Genomic DNA, 20,613 nt, shown 5'->3' with positions numbered 1-20,613 from the left:
TCCACTCATTCAATCATTTACAGCCAGAAATCTTTTCTTTCAACCTGGATTTTTCTGGTTGTTTTATTAAAGTTAAAGTGACTTTGATTTAAAATATTTTCATCACAGACAATAAAACCCAGAAAAAGAAAGCTACTGTATGTCTGTGTGTTTACCTCCTTTGCGGTCGGTACCCTGCTATGTCAAGGAGGGTTTTCCTTGGAATGGACCGGAAGAGCCTCTGGACCTGTTGTTTCCATGACAACAGTCTCTTCTTCTGTGTCTCAGTGAAGGACTGACAGAGAGGGGGAGGGGAGAACATTTCAGGGATGAAATGAAGCATGACTGGAGAAGAGTACGGCTCAGGGTTTTCAGGTGCATTGTGTCGCAACAAATTCACACTGACCCAAAACTTTCCTTCACATAAGAGTTTCAGAGAGGCAGAGAGCGGTCTGAATGTTCCTCTTTAAACTCATCTATGATCCATGATATATTCATGTATCCCAGGGTCTGTAATTTTACTGACCTGATTTCCTTCTATTCAAATCATTTAGTTGAATTCTCTCAACATTTCAATTTTGAGAGAGCGTGAACGTTTCTGCAAGGGGCTGAAATGTTAACAATTAGGCTGAAGAAATAATGATATATGCATATAATATATCGATAATTAACAGGGCAGCTGTTCCATTTTTGTATGAATGGACTGTACGTATGTGATCCAGGGGCGGGTACCTCATGGATAAGGCACTTGTCGATGAGTTGTAGGTAGGAGCTGATGTTGTCCTCGTCTGACCTCGACACCAGTAGCTGGGTACAAACTGAGGAGGAGGCAGAGTTGGAAAATAGGACTTTAAAACTAAACAAAAACTACTCAGTCCATGAAAACAATCTCAACTGAGTGCTGGTGCATGCAGCTCACCTTTGCCCATGACACGAGTGAACTGGCCAGGTAGATCCCCCTCAGCAATGACGCTGGTGCCTGACTCAGCCTCCCCTCCGCCACCCCCACTCAGGTGGGACCCGGGCGCAGCGCTCTTGCCCTCGGGACTCAGCAGGGGGCGCTGCAGGGGGGCGTCCTCGCCACCACTGAAAGCCTTGATAGGCGTCATGATCATCTGGTGGAGCTCCTGCAGCGGGGCACGCAGATTACTGCCCTCCAACACATCCTGGTGGTGGTAAACGATAGGAGGGAGGAGGAGGAAAGGAAGGTATGGAGAGTAAGGGGGAAACAGATCAGAAAGATTCCAAAGAATGAAGAGGTTTTACTTGACAGAACCTATGATGACATCTTGAGTGACACATCTGGTGTGGCATTTACAATGCACATGACAAGAATAAGAATTGCAGCTTCAGGGTAAAAGTTTAACATAATCATACATCATCATCACAAAAATCTGTTACTTTTGACCTACATGCTGAATATGAAGAGAGAGAAAGACAGGAGGGGAGGGATGCCTGACCACACTGCCACACTGATAGAGCAGAGAATAAAGTAATACCAAAAATACATACATGCAGTTTTCCTTCACTACTTGTGTCCACATGCATCCCATCAGCCTCCCTCCCACCCTTCACAGAGCAGCACTGTACATGAGTCTGTGTAAACCCAAAATACCAAGCAACAGGTGTCTTGTTTCCCCAGCCCTACCAATGCAGCGGGAACAGATTTTAAAATGCAGCGTTGGGGAAAAGGTTAAGTCTGAATTTAGCTGGCTCAAGAAGTCCCTCCTGTGGTGTGCCCTTGAGCGCCATTGTCTTGCTTTGAAGGCTGAATGAAGGGTTGAAGGGTGGGGGAGGCGGATGGGTTTAAATTCGGAGCCCAAAACTCTCCTTCCTGGATTAGGTGTTCCTTTAGCTGCCATCTCAGATACATAACACCGACTGAGAATGGCCACCCTTCTCACCCTCTCTCATAAACACATAGGAAAAGAGAGGTGGTGTCCTGTGGTGTCCACTAAGGTTACGACCTCAATCAGCAATAACAAACAAAATCATTCAAATAATTTCAGGTAGGACTAGAAGCTATTAGAGGATGTTTTTTGTGTGAAGAGGAAGAGGAGAAGGAGATATACTATACAGTCACTCTGACCTTTTCCAGGCTGCGAAGTAGGTGCTGCCTCTCTTTGAGCTTCAGAATGCTGATAACAATCTTGTGTCTTGCTCCTTTAGTGACCTTCTGTTGGAGGAAAGAGTTTTGTGTCAAACATCCCTTTGCTCACTGGCAAAATACTGATCTAAAAGATTTATAGCTATTCTTTGAGACAAACAACATATCTTCTCATCTTTGGTTGGGAGGGCAGAAAGGGCTAAAATTGATTTTAGTTGAGGCTAACACTTCTCACATGTCCCATGAAGGACTGATACAGACAATCCAGACATTTCCAGATGAAGCCAATAGCAGTATATTGAATGCATTGTCACACGTTGAGCATGTGTCAGTGTAGCTGTGCATTATGTTAGGGTCAGACAGAGAAAGAGTAAGCAGCACCTGGAGGAAGTATACAGCTTCCCGGTGAGCCGTTTTAATTTTAGCTGCATCCTCCGTTTCAGAATAGACTTCTCAACGTCTTCAAATACAAACACAGCAATCGCTAAATTTGTCTTGTAGCATTTATTTCTAATCAGCTTTTCAACTTGACCTGGCTAAAGCTAGTTACATAATTACATCGATTTTCAAAGCTAAGCTTGATTAAATATCGTACTAAGATATTTCTTTTTATTAAATACTAGTACAGAATACTGACATGTCTCTGCTCTTACTCATCCTCTGCCCCTCATGTACCTGAACTACACTCTGAACTGTTGTCATTTGACGCCTAAGTATTGGCTTTCATGCAAATGTCCATTTCTGAATCGGTGCATTAGTATAAGGTTTTAAATGTGTTTGATACCGTAGACTGAATCAGTTTAGTCACTTTTCACAATTTACATCAGTGGATAGAAAGTGTATTGTAACAACTTTTTCCATGTGAAAACTAACTGTGTGTGTGTGTGTGTGTGTGTGTGTGTGTGTGTGTGTGTGTGTGTGTGTGTGTGTGTGTGTGCGCGCGTGCGTGTACAAACCTGTGCCTCCAACTGCTGTTCAGTCAGTGACAACATCTCATCGTAGGTCATTGTGGAGAAGAGAGCAGCGTACTTATGGAGACGGAGACTCTTAAGCCATGCAGGAACGTCTGTGGGACACACACACACACACACACACACACACACACACACACACACACACACACACACACACACACACACACACACACACACACACACACACACACACACACACAGGTTAGAGTCTGTCTAGCTACGTTCATCACAGAATATAAAAATAATATTGAAAACTTTAATCGGTCAATTTCAGATAAGGAGCCCCCCCCCCCCAAACAACCCTTTGAAAACAGGGAAAGAATCATAAATGGGGGAAAAATGGACATAACATAAGAGCTAAAAATAAATACTACATACTAAATATACAAACTAAATAAAGCATCTGCAAAAGAGGATGTGTTGAAATACATTCTTAATTCGATGTAAACATACACATTGGTCCCTCAACATTTGCTAACATATACTGGTAACCCAAATATATAATACAATATTTAATCACAACATTTTTAAATTATTCAACATAGACGCACATAACAACATTTTTTTGGACAAATTAGTGTTACATTCACATGCTCTACATGTTTCACTCTAATATAGAGTTGGAAAAACAATTTGTACATCTGTCTGTTTAATATGTTTATCATTGTAATATATTTTAAGCACATTTGTGAACAATGTCCCAATTTTTTTGCAGATGTGTATATATGCATGAATGCGAGATTAGATTAAATGAGATGTCTCTCTTGTATGACCATATAGACACTGAACGTCTCCTCCCATCTCTTCCCATCCCACAAGATGTGGAGCGTCATTATAAAAGCAGACCTTGACCTTCCACAGAGTAATACAGATGTTGATTTAGCTGAATAATGGATATTGTGATAGAGTTTAAAACTAAAACCAAAGTCTGTGATGAACAAAACAGAAATATTTGGGTAAGGAAGTGCACATACAACTACATTAAATCTTAAGTCAACCACCTTATTCCACCACCCGACACTTGACACCCAGTGCAGAGTCTTTTCTGGCAGCAACAAACAACTGAAAAACTGTTTTAACCTCTAAAGTGAAATTGACAAATGACAACTTGTTCTCTTGGGGCTGTCCATGAGCAATGTTAGCATTGCTTTCCTGTTTAGCTGGATGACAACATGAAAAATCTTTGAAAAAGAAAAAAAGAGTACAGAGAGGTTTAACTCCAGTGCAGACAGTGGTAGCCTCAGAGTCAAAGGTCACCTGGATTGGCAGTTCTGGCCTCTGCTTCCCCTGACAAACTGCTCTGACTGGACCAACAACTTGCCAAAGCCTCCAGCACTGTACAACAATGAAACCCTTCAGTCCATTCAATAGTGTAAACACAGGGTTTGATACTACATTTTAAAATATTCACACCAAATAATGTGAATATTTTCAACTGCACTGTCTGCCTCCATCTTAGGCCAGCACATGGTATTAGAAAGCCAAATCATTTAAAATGGTACATTCAACAGTTTATGTATTTTTTAATCTAATTTCTATTTTAACACAATGAAGTAGACACAGCCTCTACTTTGTGATACGAGTTGCTTTTTAAAACTGTATTGGTGACTCTTCAAGGGAAAGTAGCTACAGTATGTCTTGTCAAAAAGGGGTCTAAAAAGTCCCTAAGTTGACAATACTAGTTTGGGTGAACCTGTTGCGCATGTGCATTTCAACAGTGTGTGTGTGTGTGTGTGTGTGTGTGTGTGTGTGTGTGTGTGTGTGTGTGTGTGTGTGTCTTTCAGTGGGATTCACTTTCATACACTACTTTCACACACTACTTTCACAAGTGTGAACAACAATACGATCTTTGGAAGATAATGATTGGTAATACTGAATTGTACTACGAACTGTACGCTGGTCTTTCATACTAACCCCTCATGCCACTGCCCTCCTCATGGAAGGAACTGCGATGCAGACCTGAACCTCCTCCTAAACCAGCCTCCTCCAGATGCTCACTGCCTCCACTGCCCGAGGAGGCAATGCTACTCTGAGGTGAGAGAGGTGCATGGTCTGGGGCTGGGCCTCTAGTGGTCCGTAGGTCCTCCTGGGACAGCCAGACATGGCCAAGAGGCTGGTTGCTGGGGCCGCTCATGGGAGGCGTGAGGGACACGGAGCGCTTCAGGGGACTGTGCTGCTGGCTGCCACCTCCACTCGTAAGGACTGCAAGACAACAGCAAGACTAGTCAAGTAGGTGCAGGCTGTTTGAGCTGGCTCAGACTGGAGAAATCACACTGGAAAAACTGCTCGCTCACTCACAGCAACACTAATGTAAAGATTGAGGCTAGCCTGAAACAATATACCAAGTAGGATTCTTTCCTGCACACTACAGTGTCTATCTGTGTTAATTCAAATATTAGATTAATATTAATAACTAACGTCTGGCTGATGTAAATGATCTGCTTTGCCTGACCCTTTGGTAAACCATAACAAACATTAGGTAAAACATTTTAGCACCAAATGATATCACATTTGGTATCTGACGTAAATCAGGTATGTCAAATCACATATTTAATAAACAGTCCAACCCTGGAAAGGAGGAAGATGAATCACTCTGCACAGAATGATCAGCTGTAACATACAGTAAAGCACTAGGTTTTTAATGCCAATGTTTATGTTGTCATTTACTGTATATTCAGGCAATAATCTCATCTGATGTGGTCCAGAGCCAAAGGTGGCTCTGGATGTTTCTGCTGGATTTCTAATTTTGTAAGATTAACATGATGTGTCTGTCTTTTGTCGAGCAGCGTAAAAAACATTCTGTGCTTTGCATATGGTAACTGCACAATATGTTATCCCTGACTGACATTAGATCTCCACAGCTATACTTGTAAAATTAGCTCAGATGTGAAATTGCAACACAGTATTAGTTTGTGAGTTAACCAGAGACAGCTGGAGGGAGGAGGCTGCATCTGCCAGGCAGGGAACACACAAAACTCTCCTGATATCTCATCTGTCTGCAACTGCTGACATCCAGACTTTAAAAAAGCACATCTCTCAAACATCTCCTTTTACGTACGTTTATAGTCCAGTTTATTTTCAAATGGTATAAATTCTCTCCGTCACTTGTTTGTTGGTTTGGAGACTCAACCTTGAAGTTACGTGCCAATCAACGCCTTCTGACTGAGGTAGAAATATCACTGATGTTTTACAAATGATTTTCTTCTGTAGCTATAGAAATGAAATAAACTCAGTCTGTCTTGATAAACTTTTCTTTTCTTTATTTCTCCATCTTCTTCTCTCACTTCATTTCTCTATAAATGTTTGAAATCTGTGCTCCCCAGGATGAATTCATGATGGAGACCTATTGGGGCCAAACCAAGATGACTGTTACTACTGAAACACAGATATTTTAAACCCAATAAAAGCAGCTCTAACATCTCAGATTTTTCCTGCTGAAGGAGGTAAACAGAATAAAAAGGTGGAGAGCCGAAGAGCTTTTTTTGTCGCCACTCTGACGGGGTAAGCTGCCACCAATACTCCAGTCTCTCTCCTCCTCCTATATGTGGTCCTCTAACTGTTGGCGCTATGTATAGGACTTCATGGGCCCCGTTTAAAATAGGCGCCCAGCTAACATTACAAGTTCCAGTCCCTAAATATTAGCCATTTTCCCTAAATACAGTCTCCCACAAAGGCTGCCTTACAAGGGAAAGGATGGGTGGTATGTGCTGCTGTGGCTTGGACTAAGGCTGAGAGTATGGGTGGGGGGGTCAACAGGATGTGGTATCAGTAGCACACAGGTTGATCTGGTTGGACAATTATACTCCTGTTATCATCATCATGACCAGATGAACACAGTGTGGGGGGGCTAAAGACTTGGTGGCTAACTCTGATAATAGGAATTAAGTCAAAGTTGGATATTTAGTGATTAAAATGATTAGTTTCATTCGTGGCTTTGTGATACACATTCTGAACGGCCCAACGAGAAAAGAAATACTAAAGCATTGAGGAAAGATTTTATCATCTTCTGATTTGGATTCCTCTAAATACCCACATGTCAATTCCAGTTTCCTTGTAGTGTACTCAACACTGCTCACTTTCATTAGTTTAGAAAAGCTGCTCACTGTGTTCACCCACCCTGTCCTGGTGCCTGGGGTAACTCTAGTTTATCAGTTGTGAAATCCTGAGGTCTTTTGCGTGGTACTGAAGCTGCTAGCAGTCAAAAATACAAGAAGATCTTTCTTGGAGCAGCGAGCAAGGCTTTAAATGTGTCTTTATTTATAAACCCTCAGCTGTTTCTTTCATCTCCCAGAAAAAAAAACACAGAGCCCTTGCATTCTTGTCTGGAAATATCCTGCTCTGACCATAGTTATGTTCAATTTCAACAGCCCTACCCTCTCTGTGTGTTGTCTTCCACCTCACACAGCCTCTGTAGTTGCTGTGTGGGTTGTTCAGAGTGCAGTTGGTCTGACCACAGTGTATTTACTGTGTTGAGTCTATTTAGTGTGTTCAAGGTGAATTTAGTGTGTTTAAAGTAATAATCTTGAAGATTTTCATTTAAAGGAGGTAACACAATGGTGCCTGAGCCTATGGCCCACTGATGGGAGCATATGAAAGCATTTGCAGTATTACGAACTGGGTGTCTGTGGCGACATTCCCGATAATGCTATATTAAGTTACTGCTAATGCAAACCAAACATTTCCTACTGCTGCAGCTTCACATTAAAAGCATTTAACTGGCGAAACACGAGTTGACTTTTATCATGAAGTAGTTACAGGAAATGCAATGTCTTTGTCAGTGAGATTGGCACTGACCGCTATTGTTCAAAAATGTGTCTACAAAAAGAGACAATGGTCATTTTCGACATTTTTTTCTGACAGCGGAGCAGTATGAGATATTCCAGGGAGTAATAGAAGAAGAAGGAGCTGTAGAAGAAGAGCTTCAGGCTGCAGGCCGCACACCTCCAGCGTCTCAGCGTGGTAACCAACTCCTTTCACTGTCCTTTCACAATAAAGGAATTATTGCTCAACTTCTTTATTAAAAACAACAATAGTTCGTTTTGCTGCCCCCAGAATTCTGACCTGTATTATTAAACCGCACTTGCTGTTCGGTCTACCACCAGTAACCACAGGTGTCGCCAAATCAACCAGGACTGAAATCTAATCTGAAGGAGAACAACTTTAAATTGGGAGTTTCTTTCATGTTATTACAATGAACCAGCATTAGAACTGAATTTAAATTGCCTTGATTGTGTTGCCAAATACTATACAGATGTTTTTTTTTGCTTAGTGTCAATTATTATGATTAACCAATCAAGCACAACTGATGCCCAGATTAATTCCTACAATTTTAACTACAACAGAGAAAAACCTTTGTTATACAGCTGCCTACTGTATTTTGTTTCAAGTGTTTCAGTTGTTTGCCACATGAGTTAAAGTTTAGAGACCCTAGTGTGAAATTGTGCCTGGGTGCGGGTGATCAGGTGGCCACCCCAGAGAGAGAGGCCATCATCAGGCCAGCCCACAGTAGCTGGCTGTGATGGTGTTCTCAGATGGTGTAGTGGTTTTGACCACCTTGACTTTAGAAGTACACAAGCCAATCTGGCCCATCTCATATCTGAAAAAATAAGGTAATAAAAGGAAAAGAAATAAGTAACGTAACATAAAAGAACTGCGTGTAGGCATTCTGTGTTGTGTATATCCAACTTTTTTGTCACACCTTAAACAGAAGTTGTGTATGAAAGTGAACAGACACACAAACCCAGTTGAAAGTTTACTGGTTTCATTTTTAGCTCTTGTTATTAACTGATGCAGAGGATCCTCCAGTAAAAAATACACATCTCTTCCCCCCCGGTGTTCGAAGACCATGGAATTAAAACAAAGACAGGAAGACAGAGCATAAAAGAGGAGACTTTGACAGAATACAGGCTACATGTGGGTAAAGCATTTGAAGAATCTTTTTTTTTCCATTTTGTTTAATAAATTATAATAAATTTGGCTGGCTTAATTCCATAATAACCATATAAATCAATCCCATCTTCAGTTTCATAACTTAATGAGGGTACAATTAAAAAAAGTTTAGGTTGATTTACAGGGCCCTTCATGGACAACTTCAATGATCCACTTATAGCCCATCTATCATTTTTTAGTGCTGGTGGTCTTCAGTACGTAAATCAAGGACTACATCATCCTTAATGTCTGTCAATCCCTCTCTATCCCCATGACAACCGATGAAAACATGACAATGTGTATGGATAATAGGTGGGACGAAGCAATAAAAATGCCACAATGGACCAGAGTTAGAGATGCTGGTGCTAATATTTGAATTATTACATTATATATGCCTAATTATGGCAATTTATTATTTTATCACAAGTTATTGTAATTTAACACATACTGTTACATTACGTTATGAACACTGACTTTATGTATGTGCGGACTGCTGTTAAAGCACCACATGATTAGGAATGGGCTGAACGCAGTACAAGTCACACAGGACAGAGGAGACTTCACTTACTAGTGTTACCGCCTCCACCAGTCCCGACCGTGTTGATGGTTGCCGGCACAGAGGATGATGGGTAGAGAAGGAGGTGCCCGTTCTCACAGCCCTGTTGCTGCTGATGCCAGCCTCCGCCCAGCCCCGAATCCCTGGAGCTCTGCCACCCATTGAGGCGGTCATCCGAGCCGTAGCGGTGGTGGTGATGCAAGGAGTAGAGATTGCCTGATGATGAGGTGTTAGTGGAGGAAGAGGATCCTGATGAGGAGAGGGTGGATGGAGGCGTGGACTGGTGGTGATGGTGGTGGTGTGGCCCAGAAGGAGGAGGCCTTTCTAGTGAGTCTCCCCGGGCAGCGGCCCTCTCCTCCAGGTGGTTCAGCCAGAGCGCCAGGGCGGCGCGGTCCTCCAGGGAGGTGGCGGGGTGGATGAGGGCGTAGGACAGGAGCTGGCGAGACTCCTCCAGGTGATGGCCATGTTCGATAGTGTGGGCCAGGATACGCGGCAGCAGGCGCATGTACTCGCCCTTGGCTTCGACGTTGCCGGGTTTGAGCAGCGGGAGGTGGGTGAGGACAAGTGAGATGACACGCTCCTTAGACTCACCTTGCCACTGGCTGATCACCCCTGTAGGAGGAAACAAAACACAATAAGCATTACAAACCAATAACACACCATCTGCTTCAACAGTGCTCAAAAGGAACACTTCTGTTACTTTGTGCCAGTTTAACTTATGTTTAAGATAAGATAACATAACTCTATTGTCTGGCACAGTGTATGACTGTATGATTCAAAATGTTAGCGCCTCATCAAGTTGCCAGCCAATCATGGGTGACCCTGACTGACCTGACTGGGCAAAAGTGATGAACAGAACATTGCAAAATACACAATCTAACATTTCAGCAAATCAGAGAATGTTGCTGCACGATATCAGAGGCGGTAGCGAAGAAGAATGTAATTGATAGAAGGACAGATGGATTAGTGAACACATGTATGGTTAAAGATAGAAGACCAAGATGATGTCAGGCCCTCTGCACTGTCATCCTTCTATTTTGCTCTTCCTCTAAACAGCCAGCTCTGTATGCTCTTGATGGTGGCTGTACAGCTCTATACATAACCTGGAGGTCATGGAGCTCTATTGTTGTCCGAGTCAGTAGGCCGTTAGGAGCCCATTCCTATGGTCTTGGGCCGGGGCTATAGATACCAAGTGGTCAGGGCAACAGGTTTGGGCAGCCACACAAATAGAGACAGGACGCAGGACGGCTTCACTTCCTGCTTGGTAGATGTGTCTGCGTGAATTTGACCACAACGGTCATTCTTAACTCTGAGGATCTTGTCTCTAAATCTGACATATGAGGTGAAACTAGAAAACACATCTGCTAGCCCTTCTGTCCAAAGATATCCCATTGTCAGTCTCTACTTTGTGGTGATGTACAGCTCTCTCTGCCCTGTTGAGTGGACAGCTGCAGCTCTGACCGGGCAGATGGAAGACCACAGACACCGAAGCCTTCCAAACAAGGTTCACATTCATTTCATCCCATGAAAGATGACCAGGATTGAGGGATGATTGAGGGATTAAATAATTCAGGTTTGAGCCTACCCACAGCATGAAACTCAAAGTTTTACACACACGTTTCCACATACAATCCTATGCTTTTCTACTCACAGGAAGATTAGCAGCATGTGTGTGTCCTGGTAAACCACGAACATTTTCTTCAAGTTCAAAAGTGCTACAGCTTGCTTGCTAACTTGGTTGCTTTCCGATCAAAATCAACTTATTTTTCTCTCAGACCACAAACATGATTCACCTGATCACTGGATCCCACAAATCCAGAAAAGGTGAACCAAACTATTCATAAACTGTAAAAAACTGAATGAAAAGATACTCCTAATTGAAATTTTTTGCCTGCTCATTTTAAGTTCACATGGATTTTTGCCTCGGCCACCGAGGTTGTGTGTCATCATCATGTGTCTCTAAGATGACCTGTTTCACACAGGATGGCTTCCAACAAAACAGGCACATTCTTTTGAAGAAAATACCTTGAGATCATGTCAGCTAATGTGAATGACATGAAGGGATAAGCTGCAGTGAAGTAGGCCGGGCTGTCCCAAAGCTCAGCAGACAAACTACACTAAGAGTGACATAGAGCACAAGGACAGAGGAGGTGAGGGAAGACTGAGATAGAGAAGGGCTTGAGAGGGGGGAGGAGGAGAAAATAAATGGAGGGAGCGAGGAGTGTGAGGGGAGCCAGGGAGTTACTCCACTCTGCTCCAGGGATGATGTAATCCTTCATTCCACCGAATGAGGCAAGCCTCGGTCCATCCGAAAACAGGAATTGTTCCATGATTAAAACTCATTTATTTCTAAATGACTGGAAAGCATTAAGATGTAACACAGAAACGCTGATAAACACTCTCAAAGTTGGCTCCTGCAAGACTTCTTAAACATCACAGTTTCACTTTTTTACGGTAAATGTTTTCAACTTTTTTTTCTACTACCACAAGTTACACAGCGACCATAAAAGGACCTGACTAATCATTACTTTTGTCACAGACTCAATAACCATCGGCAAGCAAAACAAGGCAAAACTTGACATTACTACCTGTTGATAGTACATTTGTTTGAAGTAGATCTTCAAAACAGCAGCATAGCATATTTAAAGTATTAATACCTTATATGCCTTTTATAATCGGAAAGCTTTTATGTATCAAAGATTAAACATTCAATTAAAACAATGTGGAAATGTATTTGCAAAACCTTAAACATGTTCATGTAAGTTTTGAATCAGTATTCAAAAATCAACTGTAACTACTTGTCTGAAGCCATCATGTGTTCCATTAAAAAAAAATTTCATCTACAAACAACACCTCCCCAAAAATCTCTCAGAAATTCTCACTTCCTCTCTCCATACAGTCCCTAAAGTATAACCTCAATGTTTCTTCTGAGTTCACGTTGTCCATAAAAGTATAAGTATTTTTAATCATTCACATAAATGTTTTTCAATCATCGATTATTCTCAGTTCAAACAACTACGCCAATATTATCTAACAAGGATGCTTGGATGAATAATGTTATAATGTAGTAGTGGACATTTTCTCACAACTGACTACAACTACGATGAGCATTAGGACGACACAACATGTTTGGATGGACACCACACACGTCTGTCATTTTTGTGGTTGCTGCTATTGATTTTTTACAGCAAATACAATGAAAATAACCACATCCTGTGTCACAGCGTGCTCCATCTCTTTATTGGAGTACAACTCAACAACTTGATTCAGAGCCTCTGTATGTAAATGGCTGTCAGAACTGATTTTCAGTAACTTACTGGATCCGATGCCACCAAAACTAAGCAATGAAGAAAATCATTCATGTGCATTCATAGAGAAACCACTTTGGAACAACTTGCAAATAACGGCCAACATTACTCGCTAAGTGGAACTCTGACAGCCAGGTGAGCCGTTGTGGCTGACATGACAGAAGCTCTCATTAGCTCTGTCCTGCACTTAAAACTGATTTGCAGTTATGGAGTAAAGTACAGCTAAAGATTAGAGGAAAAGATGCTTTTGATGAATAACATTCTGTGTTAGTCAGCTAGGTCTGTCTAACCCTGAATAATAAAGAGAATGGCTGGAGAAGATATTAAAACTTAACACCTAGACGTCAGGAAGCTACTTCAGGCTTATTGACCTCTTACTCCAAGGTTAAAGGCCAAGGAGTCAGCCTTGGAGCAGTTCCCCTCACAGCAAACAAACATGCAGCATCTCTCACCGCTCAAAGAGGGGTCACAGTAGTTGCACCCAGCATAGGTCAAAGGTCAACTGCTAGGAGAAACACTGGGCTACCTATTACACAAATGCACCAGATTCTTCCCAGCAAAACAGAGAGAGAGAGAGAGAGAGAGAGAGAGAGAGAGAGAGAGAGAGAGAGAGAGAGAGAGAGAGAGAGAGAGAGAGAGAGTGGGCAGGTGTGAAACCAACCAACCCTGGGTTAAGAAATGTTAAGAAATGTACAATTACCAAAAAAGAAGCCAATAAGTGTTCTTTAACACTCTTATTCACATAATACAACAACAAGCCAAATTCAATTCAAAGTGGACAGACGAACGAGAAAGTTTTACCATGCATGTCAGACTTTTCCCCTCCCTCCTCTCCTAGCATGGACGCTCCCACCCTGAGCCTTGAGGGGAAAGTGCTAACCTCATCCAACTGGAGTAAAAAGGAGGGGAGGAGGAATGAGGAGGAGGAGTGGTTAAACTGAGGTTACTACACTGACGGAGGAGAGAAACTCTGGAAACACTGTGTTGAAATACAGCGATACTAACACCTCCCAGTGTCTTTGTAGTTTCTGACTCAGAGTATCACCGTGAACTTCACTGGAGCTACGAGTCGCTCTGTTGAATCTTGTTCACCTCTGCATCCCACCCGGTCGGCGACGATGCCGAGATAGGCCTGATACTTCAGTCAGACAATTGTCAGCTCCATAAATATAAGTACCTGCCATATTTTCAACAATGTGTAAAAATATTTCAGTGTAAAGTCAAAATTAAGCATGTGAGTGTCCCATACAATGCTACATGGTCGATAAAAGCAGTCCAACAGACTAAACAATGAAAGTGAGAGGTATGCAATGACACAAAGGGTGTTAAAGTTTGTTCTTTCATGGCAGACAGAGAGACAGGGGCATGCTGGGAACTGATGAATCACATCAGCATCATTGAGGAGAAACACTGAAAAAGAAAGTCAGACATACACAAACACTAAAACCTCAGACAGAGAGAGTCATTTGTTTTGGGGGCTGATACAGCACTTCGATGTCTGCTGGTGAACTCTGTGCCATCCTGCCCTGGCACTGCCCTCTGACACCATCTCTGGCACAAAGACAAGGGGACTGCTTTCAACACAGCCCTGCCTCTCTGAGTACAATTCCCCCTCTGTCAGCCTCACATCAAACTGCCCACCTTTCCTCCACAACCTGGTCACTTTGGCGGCGTTGAGGAAAGTACGACAGAAACAGAAAGCAGAGAAACAGAAAGGGATGTCAGTGGGTTACTGTATGTTTACACTACAAGAATATATATTCTAACTAACAGTGGACAAGGTGAGAGGCTGTCATCATCTATGCAGTAATCTGCAGCCACTTGTCAAAGTTACACCTACAGTCATTCAAAGAAAAGCAGTTGTAGTGAAATGGTGAAGCTTTGAATGGTTATTAATAAAGTCGACCTTCATGTGACATTTTATGCTGCTGCAGATGACAAAGACCAAACAACTAATCGATTAATCAAGAACATGACTGACAGATTAATCGATAATGAAAATAATACTGTCAGTGCTCTCGATGAAGGTTATGACGTTTGTGGCTCTATTATCTTATTTGCGTTCATTATGCAGATTTGGTGGCCTCCCCTGATGGTCCCTCAGAATCAAAGAGCATCTTTCTAGAGCTGCCGTTTAGCATCAAGAAACAAAGATATTGATATCCACAGTCACAAAAACAGCTAGCATATAAGAAAGCAACAAGACCTACAACCTGTTAATCAGATGGAATTGCTGTTTCTTTTTCACATTATTCACATTATTGTTCATGTTAGCCATTTTCTGTTTGGAATTGGGTTATTTTCTTTTATTCTAATCAGTAGCAAGTGACGTAATTTTCAGTGTACAGTGTACACTGCACAACGCAATAGTGGCTGCTGGGACAAACATACATGCCTATTAAAGAGTTGTCATTTCTCTAAGCGGTCTGTATTTTTGTAATTTTTGCAGTAATTATTGTGTCGTCATTTTCCTGGCTCTGGCACACAAAGATGACGTCCCCATTCTTAATCCCGCCTACAAAGCTCTGATTGGCTCTGTGTTTCTCCAGCAGGGGAAATGATATGGGATGTAAATAAGCACAACACCAGACCTTTTTGAACTGATGAGAAACATTCACAGATCTGGAACCAGCATACAAGACAAGGCACTGTTTGAGTTTTGAGTAAGCGGTGTGACTCATTTTTTCCTAAAATGTAAAACCTCTTGCTCAGCAATATCTATCAATATAACACTGTCCACCTACGTGTACAACACACAGCTGAATGGAACAAGTTCACTCTCACTCTCAGCACTGATGTAAAACTGAAGCAGAAGAAGACAAGTCAGTTCAAGGGAAAGTGGGTACTTGAGAGAAGAAAATTAAAGTCTTTTTCTTCACAAAATAGGATATTACAGAGTAACATGAACATGTTACTGAACATGGCCACATCCCTGGAGAACCCCAGAGTAATGTAACCGGGTCAATAAATCAGCCACCTATGTGGAAAAGCAGAGCGGTATTCACTTTATTTAAATTGAACTATTATTATGTAGGGTATAAGAACAAAATTTAAAAGCAATGAAATACATTAATATGCAATGAATGGATGGATAAACTGAAATAAATATCAAATAAAGATTTCAAACAAATGAAATTAATAAGTAGATGATTGGAAAAAAAATAGAAATGCATTGGAATAAATCGCTTAATAATTGTAGCAATTATTATTTCAAATAAAATAGCTTTCTTCTGTTTTGTTTTTTATTTTAATAATTCCTGGTTATCAGTTTATCAGTCTATTTATCAGTCAAGCCTGACTGCTTATTTCATTATTTTACTTACATTATACATTACATTAATTTACATTATTTAATTTAGAGTAAAATGTTCTTCATGTTTCTACTTGGCTCCATTTCTAATGACAAAAAAGTGGAAGTAGAGGAAAAATTAATTATCCACCAAAAATCACTGACATATTCCAAAGTTTCTTTTAACCCAAGATTACTGTTTTATATCACAAGACGTCTGTGTTCACTGTAGCACAGTAGCCTCTTTGAACTGCACATTTACTCCATTTTACTTGTGACCGTGGTGGATTAGCACAGGATTCAAATCACTGTCAAACAGGGCTGTAACAGTGTCTCAGTAGTCTGAGACGTTTGATGCTCATCTTCCTCCTCTCCCAGGTTTCCAACTCCAATTCCAACACTTAAAAAATGCTAGAAAAAAAAAAAAAAAAAAAAAGCCAGGAGCAGCAACAAAAACTAATGGAAATCTATGTAATTAATATAAATCACATTACATCTCAAAGTCCCCTGCAAATATGGACCCAGGAGCCTCAAAGCAGTAGGTGTTCATTGGGTTTAACTTTGACCCTGAGCTGGATACAGTGTGTCCTCTTCACATCCGACTCGGTGATCACAAGACACAAGTGACAAGTGAGTGGTGGAAACAATGCGATTGTTTTAGCTCATTTGTTACACATTGGTTATGTGCAAACACAAACACACCCCAATGGAGACACACACACACACTAACTCACACTTGTGGAGACCGTTAGACACATGATTCCTCTCGTTCTAAATATAGATGGGTCAGCAGCACACAAAGCCACAACAAGGCAGCTAGCACAACAGATAAGACCATATTAGTGTTCAGCAAAGGGACACATTAACTCCCAATCACACTGACAATAACACACCAGCCTCATGTAAGTGTGTTTGTGTGAGAGAGAGAGAGAGAGAGAGAGAGAGAGAGAGAGAGAGAGAGAGAGAGAGAGAGAGTGCATTGGAAGATTGCTAATACAAAGTTTAAAGTTTAAAATTAGGATTAGATTTTGGTTAGGGTTAAGATAAAGTTATAGCTGAGGTGTAACCAGGCAGGAATGTAGTCGATGGACAATCCTTACAGGTATGCGTATGTGTGTGTCCTCTAAACCTCTGTCCTGTGCTTCTCCTGTTAGCAAAACAAACATGAGACTGGCTCACTTTGTCCCACTACCGGCAACTCGCAATGGCTGTTGTTGATTCAACACCCGTCCGACACAGCATGTTCCCTTTACCAACCTGAGGACGGCAATCTAGCAGACCAAACACACAGAGCAAGGGGCTTAATTCAAGAAAGGACCTGACAAGGAGGCTAATACAAGCTAGCTGAAAAAACACCAAGAGAGAGAGAGACATACTGACAGGGAGAAAGGACTGGAGGAGGTGAATTAAATGTCTGTATGAAAGGTCCTGGACTTTTTAACATTACGACACAGTTACATAGCAGAGACTCACATACAGTACATAAAACAAGACGTCATGGTTTAGACAAAGGCCAAGACTGAATGGGGAAGGATTTTGGAAAACATAGTTTAGACAATTTAAAAGGAGGAAAAGGGTCCGGGTGGTGAGAAGAACAGAGTAGTAGATGGGTGGAGTGAGGGATGGGAGGGGGTAGAAAGGAAAAGTTCCCGCTCCTGCTTTCCGAGTGGATTCTCCAGCTCAGCAGTGGGGAATGTGCTGGCATACCACAGAGCCTGCTGCTGAAGAATGCAGTGATTCCTAACGGATCCACAGCCGCTCTCACACACACACACACACACACACAGACACACACACACACACACACACACACACAGACCAAGCCCCAGTCCTATCCCTACTCTATACTGCAGCTCTACTCAACACAAAGTAAAACGGGTCTTTTTCACACCACGTGATGAGCCACAAAATCACAATGTCCAGTCGTTTTGCTGGTCAGGCAATCTGTCACATGAATGATGTCTACATTACACCTGTGAAACTTGAACTATTAGTAATTTTCTTTACCACAAGCGTATTTTTAGGCTCTCTAAATTTAAATTGGAAGAGAGACTGAACCAGCAGCTTAAATACATTACACTTCAATTAAACCACAAATGAACCAGTATAACACAAAAACAACAAAACAGAACAGAACAGAACATGGATCTGTTAAACAGCAGCATCCAGTGCCTGGATACCAAGTAACTGCCAAGAATAATTTTGAATGATATTATGTACGACGTGGTCTTTTGTCTCATCTTTGTTGGCAAACTTCTAGTGCTACTCTACCGTATTTATTTATGCACCAAAAAACTACTTTTACTGCAACTAGTACTTCATTTAAGAGGAAGAAAGCCTTGCTCTTTATTTACAGGATGTAATCTCTAAAAAACATGGTGAACCCTTTATAGCAGGTGCTGGGATAATGCCAGCCCTGTAGCTCTCAGTTTGAACCTCCTTGGTCTTGACTCAACACCAAGTCTCACCTGAACACTTCATTCTCAGGCATCAGTGGCCTAGCTCAAGGTGGGACAACTGCTCTACACTGAGGAGCTAACACTGAAACAAAGAAGGAAGTTGCACTCATTATTTGATAAGCTTTAATCACTTCCTACTAGTTGACAGGGACATACTGCACATTTCAAGGATTATCTTCACTTCATACCGACTAGGGGGATTAAAGTTAGTCCTACAGCAGGGAAAGGAAGTGTTAGAGACAGAGTAAGAAAAATTAAAGCAAAGGGTATAATCACAAAAACAGACTTAAAAAAAAGACTAAACAAATAAAGTGAAAGAAATCAGAAAACGAAATTAAAAGAGAAATAAGCTACGATACAAAACCAAAGAAAGCAAAATAGTAAAGAATATCAAGAAAAGGCCAGAATGAAAGATTGAGAAAGAAAGAGTAAGTAAGTAAAAGCAAAATAAAAAGGAGACAAAAAAGACACGCAAAGAAGAAAGAAAGCAAAGAAAAAAAACAAGAAACAGAAAACAAGCGAGAAAGAACAAAAAGAGTTCAAGTACAAGAAAAGAGAAAGTGAGGAGGTGGTAGGACACTGTATATACAGTGAAAGAGGTGTGGTACACAAAATATATGATCTAATGCTATATGCTGCATCGCCCCACCCAGAGAGAGAGGGAGAGGGAGGGAGAAAGAGAGTCCATGTCCTGACAAGAAGTGCAGGCAAGCTCCCACAGGCCCTAACACAAGCTTTGGGGCCCTGTACATACAAACACACATATATGTGGGTGTGTGTTGAGAGGGGGAGGGAAAGGAAGGGGGTGGATACAAGATACAGAGAGACAGACTGGAAAGTTCACTGGTGTCAACAGGTTTCAAGTGGAGGGGGAGAAAAGAAAGAGATTGCAAAATAAACAAGACGGGACAATCAGACGTGCAATAAACAAGAAAATAGACCGAAGAGCCAAGAGAGAAAAAGAGAAAGAAGACGAAACAGAAACAGAAAGGGAGAAGAGAAAGACTGTTTGAGGGAGAGAGGGAGCCAGTGTTGTGGGATCTGCCTGACCTTGGCCTCAGCCTGACCTACTGACACAGAACTGACTGAGGAGGGAAGAGGAGGAGCAGTGCTGTTTACTCCTGTCTAGTCTAGTTTTTAAAAAATCCCTAAGTAAAGTTTAGCCATTTCCCAGAATGTCTTTCAACAATACAAAGGGAAGAGACATTATGCCACGACGTATCAGACAGACCATAAATACAAGTAGGAAAAAACATTGGAGAAGTGGGAACAGCCTCCCAGCTGCTCAAACCAGTAAGTGATTTGGCACATTTTTAATGGCTATGATACCAGAGACAGGCTGGTGAATACAGATATAACCGCAGCCGATAGACCATGTTTAGGTGCCATGCCTTTGACTGGTGCTGTAATCTGTAAAACTACTAATTTGGTGCACAACTTCTTTTAAGGTCAGCTTCAGTTTCCAAGGTGAATATCAGGACAAGTCTCAGCTTTGAAGGTAAACTGTGGGAGTCCACTCAGAGAGAGGTGTAACTGAAGAAGGGGAGCGCAGAGAGGGAGAATCTATCCCTGTCTATCTAAATAATCGGTGTGTCAGACATCATGACAGACAGGTGAAGCTGAGTGAGAGGAAACAGGCAGTCAAGCTGTCAGGAAACCAGTCAGCAGGTGATTTACGCTGCTCTCACTGGCTGACTCTCTCTTGCACACATGCTGCTCTGGATATCTGGACACTTTTAAACAAACATGACTGACATACACCCGTTTGGTGTTGACTGCACATACCGACAGTAACCTGGTTACAGGTTTACTGCTGCAAGCTGATTTCTTAAACCTCTACAAGACAAAAATATCTGTATTCCGTTTCAGGACGCTATAGTCGGCCTCTCAACATCCAAGGTTTATAGCCTGCTAAAAAACTCCGATTCGACTGATGCTTTGAATTGGGGGTGCCTCAACTGATGATTCAAATCTCTGACTTTTAAGGGGCAAGCTTACTGTTTTTACTGGTCA

The 20,613-nt window shown here is 41.7% G+C and overlaps 1 protein-coding gene across 2 annotated transcripts in view; it reads right to left on the bottom strand.

Annotated features, from left to right (window-relative positions):
- samd4a (sterile alpha motif domain containing 4A) overlaps positions 1 to 20,613 on the bottom strand; it is a 42,443-nt gene that overhangs the window by 9,212 nt on the left and 12,618 nt on the right. Inside the window, exons 2-9 of one of the 2 annotated variants that reach the window (XM_070904657.1) lie at positions 9,891 to 10,156; positions 9,557 to 9,824; positions 4,975 to 5,247; positions 3,043 to 3,152; positions 2,069 to 2,155; positions 899 to 1,145; positions 712 to 797; positions 156 to 274 (exon numbers count right to left, since the gene is read on the bottom strand). In XM_070904657.1, coding sequence (XP_070760758.1) covers positions 156 to 274; positions 712 to 797; positions 899 to 1,145; positions 2,069 to 2,155; positions 3,043 to 3,152; positions 4,975 to 5,247; positions 9,557 to 9,824; positions 9,891 to 10,156 — 1,456 coding nt within the window. The remainder of the gene's footprint in view (positions 1 to 155; positions 275 to 711; positions 798 to 898; positions 1,146 to 2,068; positions 2,156 to 3,042; positions 3,153 to 4,974; positions 5,248 to 9,556; positions 9,825 to 9,890; positions 10,157 to 20,613) is intronic. The other variant, XM_070904665.1, reaches the window with a different exon arrangement.

This window comes from Enoplosus armatus, chromosome 1, assembly GCF_043641665.1.
Source record: "Enoplosus armatus isolate fEnoArm2 chromosome 1, fEnoArm2.hap1, whole genome shotgun sequence".
NCBI lineage: Eukaryota > Metazoa > Chordata > Actinopteri > Centrarchiformes > Enoplosidae > Enoplosus > Enoplosus armatus.
The sequence above is the reverse complement of the archived record's forward strand: the minus strand, read 5'-3'. Positions and strand labels throughout refer to the sequence as shown.